At 40.5% G+C, this 19,064-nt stretch overlaps 2 protein-coding genes across 2 annotated transcripts in view; one reads left to right on the top strand and one right to left on the bottom strand.

The window, feature by feature from the left end:
* Positions 1-5,361, top strand: part of vsnl1a (visinin-like 1a) — a 49,515-nt gene extending 44,154 nt beyond the window's left edge. The window contains exons 3-4 of the mRNA XM_033649397.2: positions 1,375-1,590; positions 3,105-5,361. Of these exons, the coding sequence (XP_033505288.1) occupies positions 1,375-1,590; positions 3,105-3,302 (414 nt within the window). The 3' untranslated portion in view covers positions 3,303-5,361. The remainder of the gene's footprint in view (positions 1-1,374; positions 1,591-3,104) is intronic.
* A 1,956-nt stretch (positions 5,362-7,317) lies between these two features.
* sf3b6 (splicing factor 3b, subunit 6) lies at positions 7,318-10,200 on the bottom strand. Its single transcript, XM_033648186.2, has 4 exons — positions 10,057-10,200; positions 9,228-9,346; positions 8,029-8,167; positions 7,318-7,893 (listed from the first exon to the last, which is right to left on the bottom strand). The coding sequence occupies exons 1-4, from the start codon at positions 10,084-10,086 to the stop codon at positions 7,804-7,806; spliced, it is 378 nt and encodes a 125-aa protein (XP_033504077.1). The 5' UTR covers positions 10,087-10,200; the 3' UTR covers positions 7,318-7,803.
* Between the last annotated feature and the right edge of the window lie 8,864 nt (positions 10,201-19,064).

Raw genomic sequence — 19,064 nt, 5'->3', positions numbered from 1 at the left:
ATTTTTTAACAAATGCTTTGCAATTGAAACCAATTTAATGAATGTGTGTACTAAAAGTCTCCCTTTCGAATACATTTAAAAAAAAGGTGAGATTCTCCATCCTGGTGCGTTTTTTTTTCAATACCATAGTTAAGCAAATGTACACGGTATGATAGTAATCAATTTTAAAACCACAGTATACCATGAAAATGCTGAAACCCTATTATGCAGCACACACATGAACACACAGACCAACATTTGCAAAGGTAGAATTTAAAAGCACTGGCTGAGAATAGGAAATCAAGGTTCACCTAATCACTGCAGGTAATGAATGTCAATGGATTTTAAATGCAAATTATTCTTTTCATTACGTTCCCAAATAGCACCATCTGTTTTCATTAATCTGCTCTTTCATTGCAAACTACCAAATGATCTGGCCTCACTAGTTTTATATATTTGCGTATGATACGTGATCTGCATCAGTTCTTTGATCTGAGGCTCTAATGCCCAATGAATCTCTTTAGTGCCACAGTTTATTACAAGTTACATGCATGTTTTGGAGATGTATAGGCCAGGGCCGCCCATAAGGGGGTAAAGAAGAAGAAGAGGAAGAAGAAGAAAAAGTTACACTTTATTAATCCCCAATAGGAATTTCAATTTTTTCCCACTCTATTGTCATACACACACACACACACGCACAAACAGGACCTATACATGCATTAAATGGAGAGATGCTGGAGTGAGGGGGCTGCCCATGGACAGGCACCTGTGCCTTGCTCAAGGGTACCTCTCCACCTACCAATCCATGCTCCATATTTGGTCCGGATGGGGACTTGAGCCTACAACCCTCCAGTTCCCAACCCAAGTTCCTAAAGACCAGTGGCCCTCAAATGGCGGCCACCTTTTTGTGGGCCGTGAGCTGAACATGTGACTCCTTCGCTGTGTGTGTTTTGGTTTTGTCAGCACATGTAAATGGGCTGTCATCTCCATGCCAACGGTGCACTCATAGGCCATAAGTGAGAACGGCACTTTTTTACTTTCGCTTTTGAAGCGGTATGATTATCAATACTTTGCCAGCAGTAGGAGCCTAGATTGAATAAAAATGGCATGTTCCAGGTCTGAAAAGAAAAGAAAGGTGTTGAAAGGTTTTGTTTTATTTGAGTATTTATTTGAATTTATGTTCTTTGGGTGGTGTTTGCAGCACAGAGAGGTCAAGCTTATGACTTGGAGTGTAAGTTTCTCATTTGACCTCATTTTAGGTTAGTGGAGCGACACAAGGAGACCCAAAACTACTGGCAATAAACGCAATGTATCTTTTTGGAGGGAACATTAAAACAAGCTGACTTTGGAAAACTAATGTTCATATCCTTTTACTCTTTCTTTTTTCCATCCCAGTTCTTCCCATACGGTGACGCATCCAAGTTCGCCCAGCACGCCTTCAGGACCTTCGACAAGAACAGCGATGGCACCATCGACTTCAGAGAGTTCATCTGTGCGCTGTCCATCACATCACGAGGCAGCTTCGAGCAGAAGCTCAATTGGGCATTCAACATGTACGACCTGGACGGAGACGGCAAGATCACACGGGTGGAAATGCTGGAGATCATCGAGGTATGACAGCAAAAAAAATAACGTTGGGATTAGCTGCCACGATTAGTAGACTAATCGATGACTAATCGACTATTAAAATAATCGGTGACTATTTTAGTAGTCGACTAATCGGTTTGAGTCATTTTTCATAGAAAAGTACCATAAAAGTACCCCAAAATACTCTTACTGCAGCTTCTTAAGTTCAGATATTGGCAGCTTTACACACTCTCCCATGACGGTGAACTAAAACCCTGGCGTGAGTATGAAACAAGACATTAGATGACATAATTTTGGGGTTTGGGCAAGACGGACCGACATTTTTCAACATTTTAACACATTTTTCGATAAAATGATTAGTCGACTAATCAAAGAAATAATTGACAGATTAGTCGACAATAAAAATAATCGTTAGTGGCAGCCCTAGTTGGAATCTTTTTAAATCAGTTTTTACTGAAATTAAAAGAATTAGTAATCTAAATATTCTTATATATATCTGGAACTGCCACTATTAAGCAGCATCAGTGCATTTACCGGCAGTGCTATGTGTCTGACATGTATTGTGGGTTTTTAAAGGAATAGTTTGACATGCTGGGAAATAAACAGTTGGCAAGCAAGCGAGTGATACATCGCCACATGCCTTGTGTGCTTTCTAACCAGCTGAGTCACAGGGATGCAGCACTCTTTCTTTGTTTTGTTTTTTTTGTTCTTAGTTAAAGGTTATACAGCAGAGGGCTGAGCCTGCAGGGCCTGACAAGACACGAATTATTCATAAACACCAACATGATATGAAACAAGCAACAAGAGGCAGAAGTGCATGTTTAGAGCAGACTCATTTAGAATTCAGGGCACTTTGCCTCCGTCTCGTGGATGATATTACAGCGAGGCAGAGCAGCAAATACATTCAATTGTCTATTGGTGTTGTTTCTGTTTACTCACACCACACTGAAATCTGTGTTTTTATATTTTTATTTGAGATGTGTTATTTCTCTCAAATCTACGAAAGTACTTCTATGAATTATAGGACGTTTAATCAACATCTGAGCAGTGAAGTCCAGACAAACTGCTTGACTGATCTGGACATAGTATAAATATAGAATCAAGTTTTTCATGAATGTGTGGATGCCTGCAGAAACTAATCTTCCACATTCTGTTTGGTCATGTGGGCGGACATCCATAAAAAAAAAAAAGCTCATAGCACAGGCTGTGGTTACTGTGCGTCCGTCTTGTTACTTGGACAGCACATCACATTATCCGTGCAAATACAAACACCAAGGCATCCAAAGATGCTATAGAGCAGTTAAAGCCGGCCGACAGGTGCTCCAGCTGTGCTCCATCTGTGCTGCCGTCATTATAAATGGACCGCACTTGAGACACCTCATGTCAGCACACAAACATATTTCCTTGATTCCCTTTCCCTCGCATCTTTTCTTTCCATCTCTCAGGAAGAGACACGTGAAGGAAACATGGATGCATTATTTGAGATGCTCTCCATTTCTGATCAAAAACAATCTGCTGCTCTCTTCCTCCCCCTGCAGGCGATCTACAAGATGGTGGGCACAGTGATCATGATGAAAATGAACGAGGACGGCCTGACGCCCGAGCAGAGGGTGGACAAGATCTTCTCCAAGATGGATAAGAACAACGACGACCAGATCACACTGGAGGAGTTCAAAGAAGCGGCCAAGAGCGACCCGTCCATCGTACTACTGCTGCAGTGTGACCTCCAGAAATAAACCAGAGGGCGAGCGGAGCGCTCCACCAGCCGCCACGGACTGCACAGAAAGAATTTCATGTTCCATTCAGTTTGCAGCTATTTCCACTGAAAAAAATTATATATATATTAATGCTTGGACTACCTTTCAATGGATCTGCTTCTTGTGTTTGAAACACTCGTGTGCATGAGAATGTTATTTGCTATAAAAAGATCTACACTCAACATACAACAGTGTGCAGGTGCACACACGCAGTACATACACACACACACATACACACACAAACACCACACACCTCGCACAAATAATATATATATAGATATATAAATATGAATATATATTTAAATTATTTAAAGATCAACTGCCAAAATGTGAAGTGTGCAAAGTATTTTCCATACACTTTCATTCTACTGGAGCTTGCGCATCAGTGATGTGCTACGTTGAATTTGCCGCTACTCTATTTATTGTTAAGAGTTTACCGATGCTAGCTGTCCGTGTTTCATAATACTGAGTAACGTCGACTGAACCAAATTCCTGATAATGTATCTGCCTCCAATAAGACACTCCGTCCATCATCTCAACTATTAGCTCTAGAAGAGATGGATTAGCGTTTGTCCAACTTCTCCTTCCGAAACATGCTTGTACTGTAAAAAAAAAAAAAAATAGGAAAATGTAAATGTAGTTAATTTGCATGCCTTTAGGTTCTGCCTTAAAAATCTCCTCATTTTGCATCCTGTAATCGAAGACAGAAAGCCTTATCAAAGCAGCGTAGACACTTGGGAGAAACCGTGAGACAAGATTTTTACTGAATAGGGAGCAAAAAAAAAAAAATCACATCGCAGTGGGTCCTTCTACAAGTTTTGTCGTATGGGATGTAATTTTTGTGATCTGTCGAGGCGTTTTATTTTGACTGCTTTAACTGTGGGAGCATGTTTCCTCGTAGATTAGCTGTAGTATATGTTGCTAAGAATTAAATCCCTGCCCCTGTGCATTTAAACACACTATCTCATGACAAATATGATGTTGAATGTGGAGGAATCCATCATTTTGAATCAGTATCTGAGATTTGAAAAGAGAAAAATGAGCTAAATTGCAAGATTTGTAAAGCAAATGGAGCAGAGGCAAGTGAAATCAAACGTATACATCAGGATTCCCCAGCGAATGAGTGAAACTTCCCTCAGCTGCAGTTCAATTAGGTGGGGAAAAAAAGAAATATTCATCTATAGTTGGAGAGCATTGTTATCAAACTGAGTTATAACCGAAGTGTCACCATCACATCCACTCTTTTCCAACTAGCCTGCAGGTTGCATATCAATACGATCAATTCAGAGGAGCTTTTATAGAGCGGTGAGGAAGAGGTAAAATTAGGCCCGTGCAGTATTTTAACTTGTTTGTCTTTTTCAGTGGAAGTAAATGAGTGCTAATGTAGTGAGAGGAGCAGTGAATGGTTTTTCATTTCACACTGTAACTAGTAGAGGACAGCTGATCCTGTAAAGCCATGCGTTTAGTAGGTTGGACAATTCGCCCTCCCTAACCCTTTGAAGTATTTCTCTCTTACCAGTCAGTCAATCTTTTTGTACTTTTTTACTCCCTTCTCTCACACATTGTACACGTGCTGATGCTTTCTAAATGTGGAGAAGTTCAGCCGAGTGTGGTGCCTCCCAAACGATTTGGAAATAGCCTGTAAGCCCGCTTCAACAAGTGTATCTGGCCCTGTCTGAAAGCACCGCAGACACTTTCCAACCTGCATTTATACCCCCGGTGTTTGAAGAGCTAGAGGAGGCTAAAGGAGATGCCATATTGCAATAAAGATCTTAGTATACCAGTCCATCGTCATCTCTCAGCAGCGTGGCGTGTCCCCCGGTCACTTTGTAATCTGAACTTCTTTACATGAACATCTTTGGCCAGATAATGTTTCTAATTCCAACTCTGTTGTTACTATTATTGCTATCAAGATACCAAATGTAAGCAAAGGCAAAAGTGTACAAGGATTCTTTTGTAGCATGTATTGTGTCCCTGACGACATGGCTGCACTACTCCCTGTGTTGTGATTTAATCTAATAAAAGGAACTCTATGGGCTCTCGTCTGGTCTGTTAACTCTACAAACCATCTTCTCAAGCAGCGTCACATATAAATGTGCACCCTGACCAGTGGTTCCCAGCTTTTTTGGTCTGATGTACCCCCATACCTTTACCAGATAAGCCCAAATACACCACCTGTTAAAACCAAAACAGAGTCAAACAAAAAGTTAAAAACAAAAATAAAACCCTAACCCCCAGACAGTAAGATAAATTAGCATGTAACAATGCAAAGAAAAACATGTAGAGACTCATACAGAAGTAATCCCTCTGAGTCATCACTTAAGGGAGACAGTGAATTTATATGCAGACTTGCATGCCGAAAAAATTCTCAATGACCTAATGTCATTGGGGTACCATATTTAACAACAGCAAAATAATATCAAAACATCAGTTTACTCTCGCGCATGCAGTCTCATATCCAGTCAGTACTTCTCAAACTTGTCTTTTCACCAAAACATTATTAAAAACACTTCAGGATAAACAGCACAGGCGTGCTACTCCACCATGCCTGCAGCAGTTTATGTTAAAGCGTTTCCTCAGGTTATAGCAAAGAATTATGTTTGGGAAGTGCTGAGCATACAGCTGGATAAATGAGACTTGGATTATGCTGCATGAGTTGTGTGAGAGTTTGTGAACAGATGTTTAGATATGGTTTTACTGTTGTTAAATGTGGCACCCCACGACTTAAATTCATCAAGAAAATGTCTCAGTTTTTGGATTCTTCGTTCACTGTGGAGACATGCAAGAAAAACAAAGTTTTCCTCACAAATTCAACAGCGTGAGTAACTGATGTACAAATAGTCATTTTGGGGATGAGATATTAGTAGTCGGACTAAACCACCAACCTCAAACGCCAGTATTTGATGACCTGGGAACAAGACTCAACAATCAACTATCTTTCTCCAGAGTCACAGACAGCACCTTTATCTGTTTAGGTTGAGTTTGTCAAGTTTACTTTATGCATTACACTTTCCTATTTCAACATGTTATCCACCACCTTAAGCTAATTTATTCAGCTGTTATCTAACACTTTTAACTTTACTTTTCTGCTCACATCCTCTCACTTGCTAGCTACTTTATATATAACCTTCATGGCAACATACAGTGTAATGTTAATGTATTACAACTGACTCAGGTCAGTGGGAGGTGTTTCTTGAGCAGTCAGCCTACTGAAGCTGGCAGCCCACTGGTTACGTGACAAATAATTTACTAAAGATCTGCAACACGTTATGTATGTATTTGCAATACTTTGTAGATCTGTATTTTCCTCCTATACAAAATGATATGCTCTTTTTCTTTAATTATAGTCTCTCCTTTAGTGGAGCAACTCCATATTTCCCTGCTAGCTGTTTAAGTGCCCGCTGTGATGTACACCGCTGTGTGTACATTTATACCTCATCTGTAGTCTGAAAGTGTTGCCACATGTACACAACATATTGGCTAATACTAGACATATTTCTGAAATAATGTCCCCATACAACCACCAGATGTCACTGTTGAAAGGTAATGTTTAAATAATAGGACTGAAGACACAATGTTCTTACAGTTTTCACATTTTCTTTGGAAACATAATTTGATGTTAGTTTTTCAGGTGAATTTGCACTGGCAGTTACACTAACTAGCAGGAATACTGTAGGTGTTTAAAAGAAGAAAACTTTTTAGTGGAGATGACTGAGCGAAGCTGCAGTGTTTACCCGTGACTGTTTGGCACAATACCACTGATCACATCAGGTTCACTCGTGGGTTGGTGTCCTCAAACACAACCAGGCAAACCCCAGGGATTGCATCATCACAAGCTGTTTGGAGCTTCAGGCAAACTAAGAACGGGTGACTCCATAACCCCTGTGCAAATGTGGAAAATGTATACTGTCTATTGATCTGAATGGGTTCACACAGAGGACAGCACTTCCACTGCGTTCCATCTTCAGTATGTAAAAAGGGAGGAGACAGGAGGTTTTAGAAAAGGAACATTTATTTTACAGAAACCATATACTTTACATAGTCTGTACTGATCAACTGAATTTCATATCACGCATTGCATGACCATAGTTAGCTTTAAATTAAAAGATTGTAGCAGTATGAAAAGAAAAAAAAGACTGAAAAATAATCTGCTCTGGGAAATTTCCACAGCTGACAGAGGAATACAATGACCAGCCACTTTCTAAATCCTGGTAAAACTTGTTTTCAATGCTTAAGTGTTTGTCCCATTTGACAACTGGCATACATCAGCCCCCTGCCCTAATATTAACTGACATACTGCCAGTTTCACGTGTATTTGAAAATGAAAACAATATCATCATCATCATTAAAAAAACTTCCGCAACTGTATGTGTACATTACACCAACATAGACTAAGGAATATGTGAGATTCGTACAGAGAGAAAAGACAGATTTGAACGTGGAGGTAAAAGGCATGGAGATGGATGGGGTTTCCAAAACGCTACTTTGGAGGGTCTGTGTTGATGCCGTATTTCTCTTTTAGAAGCTTCAGCTGTTCTTCTTTTTTCTTTGTGTCCATCTTCTGGAAAGCCTGCAGAGAGAACGGATAAAACAGAATAATCAAATTAGGAATAATTGCATAAAGATATATGTTCATATTAAAAGATTCAAATCATTTTCTTCTAATTCCTATGATGCCTACAGACACTGTAACACTCATACATACTCTGTTTGCATTGTAGTAGAGGACCACCAGGTAACGGTTGCAGACGTTGAAGCCTGACAGATGGTCACAGGCATTCTTGGCATCAAAGATGTCTTCATAAACCACATAGGCTGTTCCTCTTGTTTCAGGTGTGTTCCCTCTGAGAAAGGACAAAGAAGGACGTGACTACAAGACCCCACGTGAGTCCAACAGGTGTTTAGGGCAAAGGTAGAAAGGTCCATTTTAATGAAACAGAAGCAGTTTGGAATTTATCTAATGAATGATATTATTGTAAAAGTATCAATGGGCAATATTGACATTTCAATCTTGCTGATCTACAAATTTGTGCTGCATCAACTGTTGCAGACACAGTCAAGAAATTCTGTCCACTGTATTCTAGCAGCCAAAGTGGACGATGCGAGGAAAAGCCATTACACTAAGCCAACAGGTAGACTCTCGCACATAGCAAGGAGGACTGTTCCCAAATTTTGGATCTCTAAGGATGTCCTGGCACCGGACGACTGGTTTAAGGAGGTATGGAGAACTATCCCTCTGGAAAAACTGACTTACAGCCTTCATGACAACATGGAGGGATTTACCAAACTATGGCAACCCGCCTTGGACACAGTGGACCCCTCTGAACTGGACTTGGTTACACTTGATTAATAACATGCAGCAGACTGTAGCATATCCAAGTAATACATCTGTGATTGTCTCGTTGGTGGTGATATATTCAGGGTTTTTTTTGGTTGTGAAAATAAGGTTGTTACTCCCACTGTTTTTCTGATTAGTTCAAGGTGGTTTAAATGATGGAAAAGTAGTTCTGTGAATATCCAGTAATGAAGATATATAAAACTGTGGCCGATTACCTAATAAAAACAGTTATTAAAAAATAAATAAATTATGTCCATCTTCTTTCAGGCTATGTTCTCCTGCTGTCATAATAAAGATTGAATTCAACTCTGCCTGCCATTTTCAGTGCTGACACACCAGTCTGACTCGCTAATGTTAGTAAGGATCTGATAACATGCACCTTCACAAAATGTTGGTATAAGTAACATAATTGAGTACAAGCTGACCACACAAAAATGATTTGCTTGTCCTTGATCTTATACAGCATCTACAATAAAAATAATCAAATCCAGTTCTTGTCAAGTACATCATTTGACCTTTTTGATCTATGTAAACCCTGTAAAAAGCTACAGTGTACAAACACTTACGTTCTGATTTGACGTATTGGCCCATATTTCCCAAAAATATCGTACATTTCCTCCGCTGTGATCTTGTAGGGAAGGTTTCTGACGTACAGGATTCTGTTCACCTCAGGAGGTAATCGTATCTGCGAGAAAAAACACACAAGTTACACAACATATTATTGGATCTTATGTTAAGCCACAGAAAAGCAAATGGTGATGCAATATATACATAATAACAAAACAAAATGACAAAATGTCACAGCTACTGCTAAGGCAATTCCATGAGAAAACACAAGTCGTGTGCCACACATAGACAAACTTACAGTTTAATTTAATCTAATGGAAACAGTGACTGCAATAAAAGCAACTTTTCAATAACTAAAGTTTAGTTGACTGGTTTCTGTGTGAATGGACCAGTTATTAAAATCGTGTCCATATTAAAAAAAAGTTAATCGTGACTTTAATTTCCCACACTCAGCCCTAGATTAGCTAGAAGAGAATTAAATACTGTTGTGAAGTATCAATAACAAAACTCAGCTAACGTTAGCATTAGCACATCTCAACTTCGAGGCCCAGGTGTTAACATGTTCAGTGTACGTTACATGTCGTCACATTTTCAAAACAAAATTTCAGACCGCACACAGTCCAAATAAGTCACCTGACTAAGTAAAGTTGGATATGTTAAAAGCTAAATGGGTATTTGTTACACAGGTAGCGTGATTGTTTTCAACTCGTTAACATGCTAACCATATGCTAACGCTGGGTGACGCTAGCTCTTAGTGTAGCCAAGTTAATATTATCAGTTAACGTTATAATCCTCACAGAATATAACAGCCAACTCGCTTGAACTTACATTAGCGCGTTTCGCCGCTTGCATAGCCATGGTGAAATAATGTTATGTATAAACAAGGTCGAACAACTAAACAACGCAGTTTCCCAGCTCTCCACTCTTTCCGTCAAAATGGCAGCGGTCGCTAGTTGGCGACGTACTTCCGGTTTCCGACTCAGCGACTGGGTGCAAATGGTGCCAATATGGTGCACTGCTGCCCCCTGCAGGATACATGTTATTACAGCACTTCAGTTATCCACCAATGAGGCAAACACTGACGCTAACTCATTGTCATAACTGCCGTGTTTACAGACAACTTATTTTGACACAGTTGCTTCATTATCTTTTTTCAAACAGCAATACCCCCAAAAATGGCATTGTCTCACTTTTAGCAATGAGAAATACACACAATCTCTCATGCCATTTTCAAAATGACTGCTCTTGAAACCAGTCTCCCCACAAAACAAGTAAGTACATGTGATTAGGCCTTTTTCAAAGAGGCTAGTTTGACATTTCACAGTAGGAGAAGCACAGGTGTAAATAATAAAATCAATAATGACTGCATTAACCTGTAATTAGCTACTATGATTTCAGGTGTGCATGCTGGCTCACTTTGACGGACAGAGAAAGCCCCTTCTGACAGAAATCTATTGACTTTAATCCTGACCCCTAACCAAGATATCCCTCTCTGGTAGAAATCCCTCAAAGAAAATGTCTTCCACCTGCCACTGGCACTGTCATGGCTTGGTCTGGGACACTAGAATAGAACAGAGCTGTTGCTGATGTTATTCGTAACACCTGTGCTTTTCCTATTATGACAAGTCAAAATGTCTGCTGTGATAAAGACCTATTGTACAGGTCAGTTGCTCTAAACAAACTGTGCAAGAAGAGAAGTTAGTCCCCAAGCTTCAAAATGATCAGCATTTGTTACACCTGACTGCTTTCTGCAATATTCTGCAGTGATGGCATTTGGGATGACAGTGTGCTAGAACCATTTTAAAAATTGCACAGGGCTGTACAGAAAGAAGAATGAGCCCGATCTGTCGAACATTAGTTTCACATTATGACACTATGTTGTCACGTTATAACATGAAACACTTCAATTTTCAACAAAAGTCACAAGGTTAGAACATGAAATATTTCACATTTATAGTATTTTCAGATAAACAGTATATCATTTAAACACAGAAAATTTATTGTTATAACATGATAAAGCTGTATGTTGTAATAACGTGAAAATATCTTGTCATGACATGGAAGTATCTTACTAAGGTTTTATTGCTGTGCCATACTAATCCACTTTTAAGTCTCCCTCAGTAAAATATTGATTAAATTAAACTGACATGAATTGCTCGCTTAATCTTTTTGGCCTTATTTAACTTTTTTTTTATGTGTCAAATCTTGACTTTCTTCTTCAATTAGGTTAACTTCAGAATTCATATTATGCAATAAACAGTAAAATGCTTTTACATTAACTTTATGGGCTTCTTTTGCAGCTGGTATTTCCAGTTTTCTTTACCAAATTTACCTGACGGCTGATTTTTTTTTTTTTTTTTTTTGTCAAATTCAAATGTTGAAATAATAAATGTTGCTATTTCGGGTAAAAACCCTTCTTCTTAAGAGTTTTAGAATCTGAAAGAAAAGTGTTTCAACATAGGAGCATGTCATCCCCCAGCTGATCTGATGGCTGGAAAATTTCCAATATTGGCATTGTAATGTTTTCATGGTCTGCACCAATAGGACACCTTCAACAGGCAGACTGTCAAGAATCTAATACTTGGTAAGGACCTATACTCGACAAATACTTGACACTCCGATGCACTTTGAAGATCACACTTGTATTAGTTTTTCTGATGGTTTCACATTTTCGGCCAAAGTACATAAGACATGATTAAAATGAATACCTCATAGTACCAGAGGCAATGCAGAGCAGCAGAGAAACACATTTTGTTAGTGTGACATGTTATATCCTCTTAACTAATTAGCAAGCTAGCCACTACACCATGAAAACTAGTTAATGTGCTAATTGGTTGTTGTTCAAGAAGTAGCCTATCTCCAGCACCTAAAGTAAGTATATCTATATATAAAATAGTAATATCTCATTTTTATTTCTACATAAATAAGAAACAAGATGCAGTCAGAAGGTGTTTTCAACTTTTGGTGGAGCTAAGCTAGCAGTTTCCATCTGCTACTAGCTTAGAATTTGAACTAAGCTACACTAAACACATCTTGTTGGACGCACAGATGAAACTTCTGTCTTGACTCCTGGTGAGACGCTACATAAGAACATTTCAATTGTTTTCCTTTTAAAGGAACATTTAATCACCAAAATTATCATTTGCATAGCCTACCTAGCCTACCTAGTATTAACTTTAACTACACATGCCTCCAGGGTAAACAAAGAATAAAAAAAAACAACAACAAAGAAACGTCTTTTAATGAACTCCTGCACAATCTCAGCTGTATATTCCATGTCCCATTTATCCAGTTGTATGTTCAGTGCTTCCCCAAACACATTTATTTTTGTTAAAACATTAAAGCACTTATGCATACAAGTAACGTGCCAGGACAAGCAGGTATGTTTGAACCATAGAGTGTATAAAATAATAGACGTAGCTATGGTGACATCACCCATTGGTTTTTGGACTGCCGTTTTAAAGCCTTGACTTTGGCATTGCAGTTGTCAACATCTTGGTTTTTTGAAGTGACTATATTTGGACAAGAGGGTGGCGCTGTGGAGCTCAGAGGGGTGAATCTGACTCCTAAACTGTAGCAAAGCCTCACAGACAGCCTGATACTGAAGTGCCCCCGCCCTTAAATATTTATACCTTTGGGCCTTAACAAATATGTACACGGGTGAGGTATTAAAAATTCACCAATTCACCAATTAATTGGTGTTAATGACTAATATCTCCCTTCAAGACAACAGTGCAGGGGTGAATTTTTATATAACTCGCCCTTTAAAGTTTCATTAAGCCTTAAAGTTACACATAATGAAGAGGGTGGTTGCTTTGAGGGACAGGCTGTGTGTGAAGCATCACATTTTTCTGCCTCTGTATGTATTTGCATTTTTAATATGTGTGTGTGTGTGTGTGTGTGCGTGTGTGTGCATTCATTGAGGTATTGTGCATGTACCCTAGTTTGTATTGGTGTTGTGCAAATTTTTGTGTGTGTGTATCTGTGTGTGATGGGTAGTGACAGGCGTGGGCTCTGCTACAATAAGAGCCTGTGTCACTGCAGCAGGGGGCAGGAAGCACCAAGAGGGGCAGTAAGAGGGCAGAGAGGGGCATGAAGTCAGGTCAAACACCCTGGGAGAGCAGGCCTGGGAAAACCATGGGAACAGAGGGGAGGGGAGATGGAGGGAAGGGGAGGAGGGGACCATGTACAAATTGGGGGTGTCAAAATTGGCTGAAAATGACATTTGATCATTCGCAGGGGCGTCATTTCAGCAAAAGCTAAGGTATGGCAATATGACATGACGTCATAGAGCTACTGATGATGGAGTTTCAAAAATATGAACTTATATAAAACTTCACTTTGGTCTTTGACTTGTCAGAAGTACATACTATGCTATTGAAAACTGTTTCAAAGGACATGAAGCTGTTTCTCACATTCATAATACTTAATGTCTGCATGTAATGCACGACTTGGTGAGAGCAGTGAAAACATCGGACCTATTTCTGCGCATATTTCAGCACCACGGACAGCGAGTGGACGTTTAATTATCATTAGTCATGTGTTTAACTTCACAGAAAATAAAGAAAATAAATTAATTACAAGCTCATTTCTAGAAGATAACCAAGGGGCCCGGTGTATGAAACACAGTAAAACAAAGGCCAATTTGGTACAATACTGTATAGGCGTATTAATTGGAGTGTCTCCAGAGACCGAAAATACAAGCTTAACATGCCGACATGAAGAAAAAAACCCACATACAATCAGACAGGCTTCAAGACATCATTTAGACAGGCTGTCTACAGCAGCAGAGCAAAATGCTTTTACAACACATATACCGTATTTTTCCAAATAGTAGCCCGGGCGTTTATTTCACAAAATCGATTTTGACCCCAGGCGTTTAAAAGAACCAGGGGCTATTTGCTCAAGGCTTTTTATTTTTGCACCAACCTGCACCAGGCCGTTATTTTTAGTTATATGTTTTTTAGTGCAAAAATACTGTATAATGTAGGGGTGAGTTCGTGTACAAAAATCTCTAAACATTTAGAGTGGGTCATTTTTTTCGTGTACACTGGGTGGTGCTATTGCATTATACCAGTAAAGCCCCAGTTATCCCAATACCAACCGAACGGGCCATTTAACCAACAGTTACAGGCCGCCACACCGAAATATCGCCATCCCGACGGTCCGCCATCCCGAATTCTGGTCCCTGAGTCCTGACAGTAAGCTATGGCGAGCCTGTAGAAGCCGCATTTCCCATGCATGTCAGCGATTTTCACTGGGGACGCACGTGAGTAATTCAGGCTTAAGGCCCATTTATGCTCAACATTAAATACGGATCCGGATACGGACGGAGCCTTCTGTCCGTGCTCCGTGTTCATTTCGTCCACATTTCTGCACGTTTCCACAAAGCTTACGGATACGGGCCAAACGGAGCAGTACAACCAGAAACTGTGGGGGCAGTGTTGCTGTTACTACCCGATACATAGCTCTAGTGAGACACGAAGAAGAAATAACAATTCAGTTTCTCTCATCGGCAGTACTAGAGAAAAGAATTCTCCATCCTCCAGTCGCGATGTATTTAACGGCCTCACCGACCACCGCCTCCTACAACGCTGCCCCTGTTTTCGCCTTTTATGCAAGAAGTACATTATCAATATCTCCTCCACAGTCACCATGTTTGTTTTCGAGTTTGTTGTTGTCATAAACTTTTGACGCTGGGCTGCCCCCTGGTGGATATATTGGTTAACATCCATGCCAACGTAAAGGGCGCATGGAAATATGTGGGCAGTGACGGTAACATCGTTTGAAACGGACGTATACATTTTCATACGTAAAGGGAGCATAAATGAGCCCTTAAATTACCTGTTTTTCAGCGAACTCTTCTGGTAATTTTGTTAAAAGGCATGGCATATAGGTCCACAGTAGCTTATTATTATTATTATTATTATTATTATTATGGGGTCTTATAAGAATGGGCTACAATGAGTACCGGGCCATCAAATCACAGCATCCGTGGTGAGAGGACACGGAATGTGGGAAAGATGTAGCCAGATGTATTACTTGTTTTAGATACGTGGCTGTCTGTCCGTCCGTCCGTCCGTCCGTCCGTCCCTAGCACGAGTCATGTGCACCACTTCACCACCGACCCGCACGTAAAAGCGCAAACAGTCCTTCAAGGAGGGACAGCCATGAGGCAATGAATGAGGAAATAATCGCCCGGACATTTAATCGGCCTGTGTTTAATATGCAAAATGGGGTCAAACAAACCCCCGGTGGCTATTAGGTGCCCGGCGGCTATTTGCCATCGGGCGACTATTTGGAAATATATGGTAACTCACATAACTCATAACTCACGGAGGAGCGAAGTGGCGAACAATTTGATTCAATAACACTTGTATTCACTAACACTCTTATTCACTGATGAGCATATTATTTACATATTTAAGTGCAATACAATGAAAACAACCAGCCAGTGCACCTCGAGTAAGATGACTACAGAACCTCTCTCTCTTTTTTTTTTCTCCCAATTCCAAGGTATGGCAGCTGCTATACCTTGCCATACCTAAATGACGCCTATGGCTGCCACAACAAGATGCCCCAACCACAGACTCAGGTGGAGGAAGGTCGCATCTGTTCGTCCTATAAAGTCAACTGACAGCAGCAGAGAGGAGAACTATTTTCAAGTTTGACAGCCACAAAATGATTGGTTTAGGGTGACTGTGGCAAAGTTGGGTCAGATTAAAGCTCCAGTAGGCAACATTGTTTTGGTATAATTGAGAAAAAATGTTATAATATCCTCTAAGCATAATGTAAATCAAGTGGTCTGAGACAAACAATAGGTTTCTGCACCTCACCATGGCTCTGTGTTCAGCCTCTAAACAATCAGTATCGTGCCGATGTGCATCAACCAATCAAAGGTCAGCTCAGACCACTGCGTTCCTATTGGCTGTTCTACTGCATATGCGCGTTCCCGTGCCATCGGCAGAAGGGGAGAGCAAGCGGCAATGGCAAACAGTGCACCAGCTAAAATAGCTATTCCAGCACTGGCTACAACTGCCTACACGGCTAAACCCAAAAAAAGGAAGACAGAACTCAGGGAGTATGTGCGGGGCCGCGAGGGAGGGATGGGGTGGGCTGCTGCGCGGTGCGGGAGAGGCTCCTATAGAGGGAGAAATAGAACCAAGTAGGATAAAATACTCGCGTGCTCGTCTGGTAGGAGGGGCTCAGGGCGGAGACGGACGAAACCTAACTCAGATGAGACTCAAAATCAACCGTTTTCAGGCTTTCTACTAGCCTGGTTCCAGACCATAGACCCCGCCCACTCAACTGAGTAGGCTTGCATCTCTGGTCTGGCATACTTCAATGAATTTGCGATTTATCTCGTCCAAACGATGGACGGACCAATGAACGCCGGGGGTCTAGCGATTAGCCAATCAGCGCCACGCTGATGTCAAGCTGTACGCCGGTGGGTAACTGGTGAGGATAGCAACAATGGCGACCGCTACAGATCCTACAAACCACATTAACGATGCTATTGAGGTATTTCGCCACTGCTCGCGTTAATGGAGGACCAAATTAAGGAAGCTGCTAAACTGGATTTAACGGCGATGCAGCTGGACATGCACGACGACGGAGACATTTTAAACGGGCAATGCTCGCTTGTTTTCGGCACCCCCGAGGCATGGATACTAATGACGTCAGATTCTGGGTGAGTCGTTGATCTCTACTGATTGGTTAGGTAAAAATCAAATTCCCTCCCCCTTGTAAATCGCCTTCAGTGGAAGCCATGTCAGACTGAAGGTTCTGGGAGCTTCAGTCTGACACTCAGGCTAGCTTTCTACCTACTGCAGCTTTAATGTAGAGTGATACCCATAGTCAACTAATAGTGTAGAAGCTGGAACAAGGCGGAGATATTTTTGGATGAAACAAGAGCATAAAGAGTCTTCCTGACTGAACTTTATCTAAGCTTCATTTGCATCTTTGCTTTTGAGAACACACTTTAATCTTGCACCATGTTTCAGTCATCCGAACAAAAACATTAGGACTAACTTAGTTGTTCTTTGGTAACTTTTATATTTTGGTCCAAAATCAAGGTTTGAACTTGCATAGCTGAACTGTGTTGCAGCTGGTTTGTTTGAGTTTTGATATTTCAATTAGTCTCCATCTCATTTGCTAAGAACTTCTCCAGCCTGAGTTTTAGAACTACACATCCCTTTATCTGCCTTGTTTTGATGTACCTAATTTCCTCCATCTCGGAAAATCTGGGCCTGAAAGCGGACAGTGGTAAGAGTCATCACACTGATAATCCAAATTTTTCTAGGATGTTGCACATGATCCATGAACAAACAAAGGGATGGCACTCATCTCTGAGTTCTCTGGCCACAGTTACATGTTAAATCAGGGAGATTATCTTGGGTAAGCCTCCTCCATCATCTTGTGGAGATCAGATCTGAGGGCGACTATCAGGATGTGTGATCTCAGATGTCCAGGCCCACTGGTAAACTCCACTCAACAATGGACGCCTCTCAGCAGCACCAAAGAATAACACTCTTTCACTGCAGAAACTCACAATTATCCTTTTCTTTTTTCATCCACTCTCCTCTCTTCCTCTAACTCTCTCCAGCTTGCTTCCTTTCTTTCATTGGTCAAGATGTTAATTCACTTAAAGTACAGCTTAACACACAAAGAAATCCCCTTCATTCTGTTCTTGAGTGTCAAACACCATCAAAGCTCTTCTCGTGCTCTGGATTCGAAACTGATGGGAAATAAAGAAACAGGTCTTTTCTGCTGTTTGTGGCCACTCAAAGGCATATTTGATGGCAGGCATTGAGCGTTGCCTTTTTCCAGATGCAAAACACATCATCTGCCCCTCAACTCAAAGCCACTCACCTTTGTTGAAATCTGTTACATTTTTTTGGTGAGGGGTAATCCCAACCAACAAACACGATTGGAAACCACCCTCTTTGAAAGATGTCTCCTAAAACGTTCTTCTGTTTTTCTGGTTAACAGAATCAAACCACTCTTGTTTTTGTGAATAGGGCGTGGAGGAGATCAGGAGCGATGGAATTAAAAACTAACTACTCTGTATGAATTGCTTTCTTTCTTTCATTAATGTCAAGGACATTAGTTTTTCCAAAAAATGGCAAATTAAAGATGTGTCCTTCTTGCACTGCACTGCACACATCTATGTTCCAAGAACTGACGCCATCTAATCTACCGAAGCCTGATGTCATCATCATGATTCAAAGGGATACGAGGCACATAGAACAGTTTGAGAAGTTGTTCAGTATTGTCAGATGAGAGATTTTTAAAGCTGATTACCTCTTAGATAACGTCCACGTGAAGATGGCTGAATCTAAAAACGTTCCCTCCCACCATTTGAACTACATTTGTATCTATTGGAGTGGATAAATCAGAAACTGACAATCTGACAGTCACACCTAATCCACTTGAACTTCTCTCTAAAGCTGTCTTTGTTCAATCTTGTTTCATGTTTCATGTGATCAGCCAAGTGCAGCATTATGAATGTCTTTGAGGTCCAATGTGTAAGCTTTAAGGGGACATATTGGCAGAAATGTTATATAATATTCATAACTATGTTTTCATTAGTTTATAATCACCTGAAAATAGGAATTGCCATGTTTTTCATACTTTATGATCCATTTATATCTCCATTTATATCTACATAAAAAGCAGGTCCTCTTCCACAGAGTCCGCCATGTTGTCTCTACAGTAGACCAGAATGGACAAATCAACCACTGACTCTAGATATGAGGCAATAGCATTTTTGTGTTGGCTCCTGTAGCTCTCACCCCGTTGATCTGAAGATCAACATGCAAGCACAGAAGCATAAG

The sequence above is a fragment of the Epinephelus lanceolatus genome, chromosome 13 (assembly GCF_041903045.1).
Source record: "Epinephelus lanceolatus isolate andai-2023 chromosome 13, ASM4190304v1, whole genome shotgun sequence".
NCBI classification, from domain to species: Eukaryota; Metazoa; Chordata; class Actinopteri; order Perciformes; family Serranidae; genus Epinephelus; species Epinephelus lanceolatus.
Note: the sequence above shows the minus strand (reverse complement) of the source record. Positions and strands in the feature narration are given on the sequence as shown.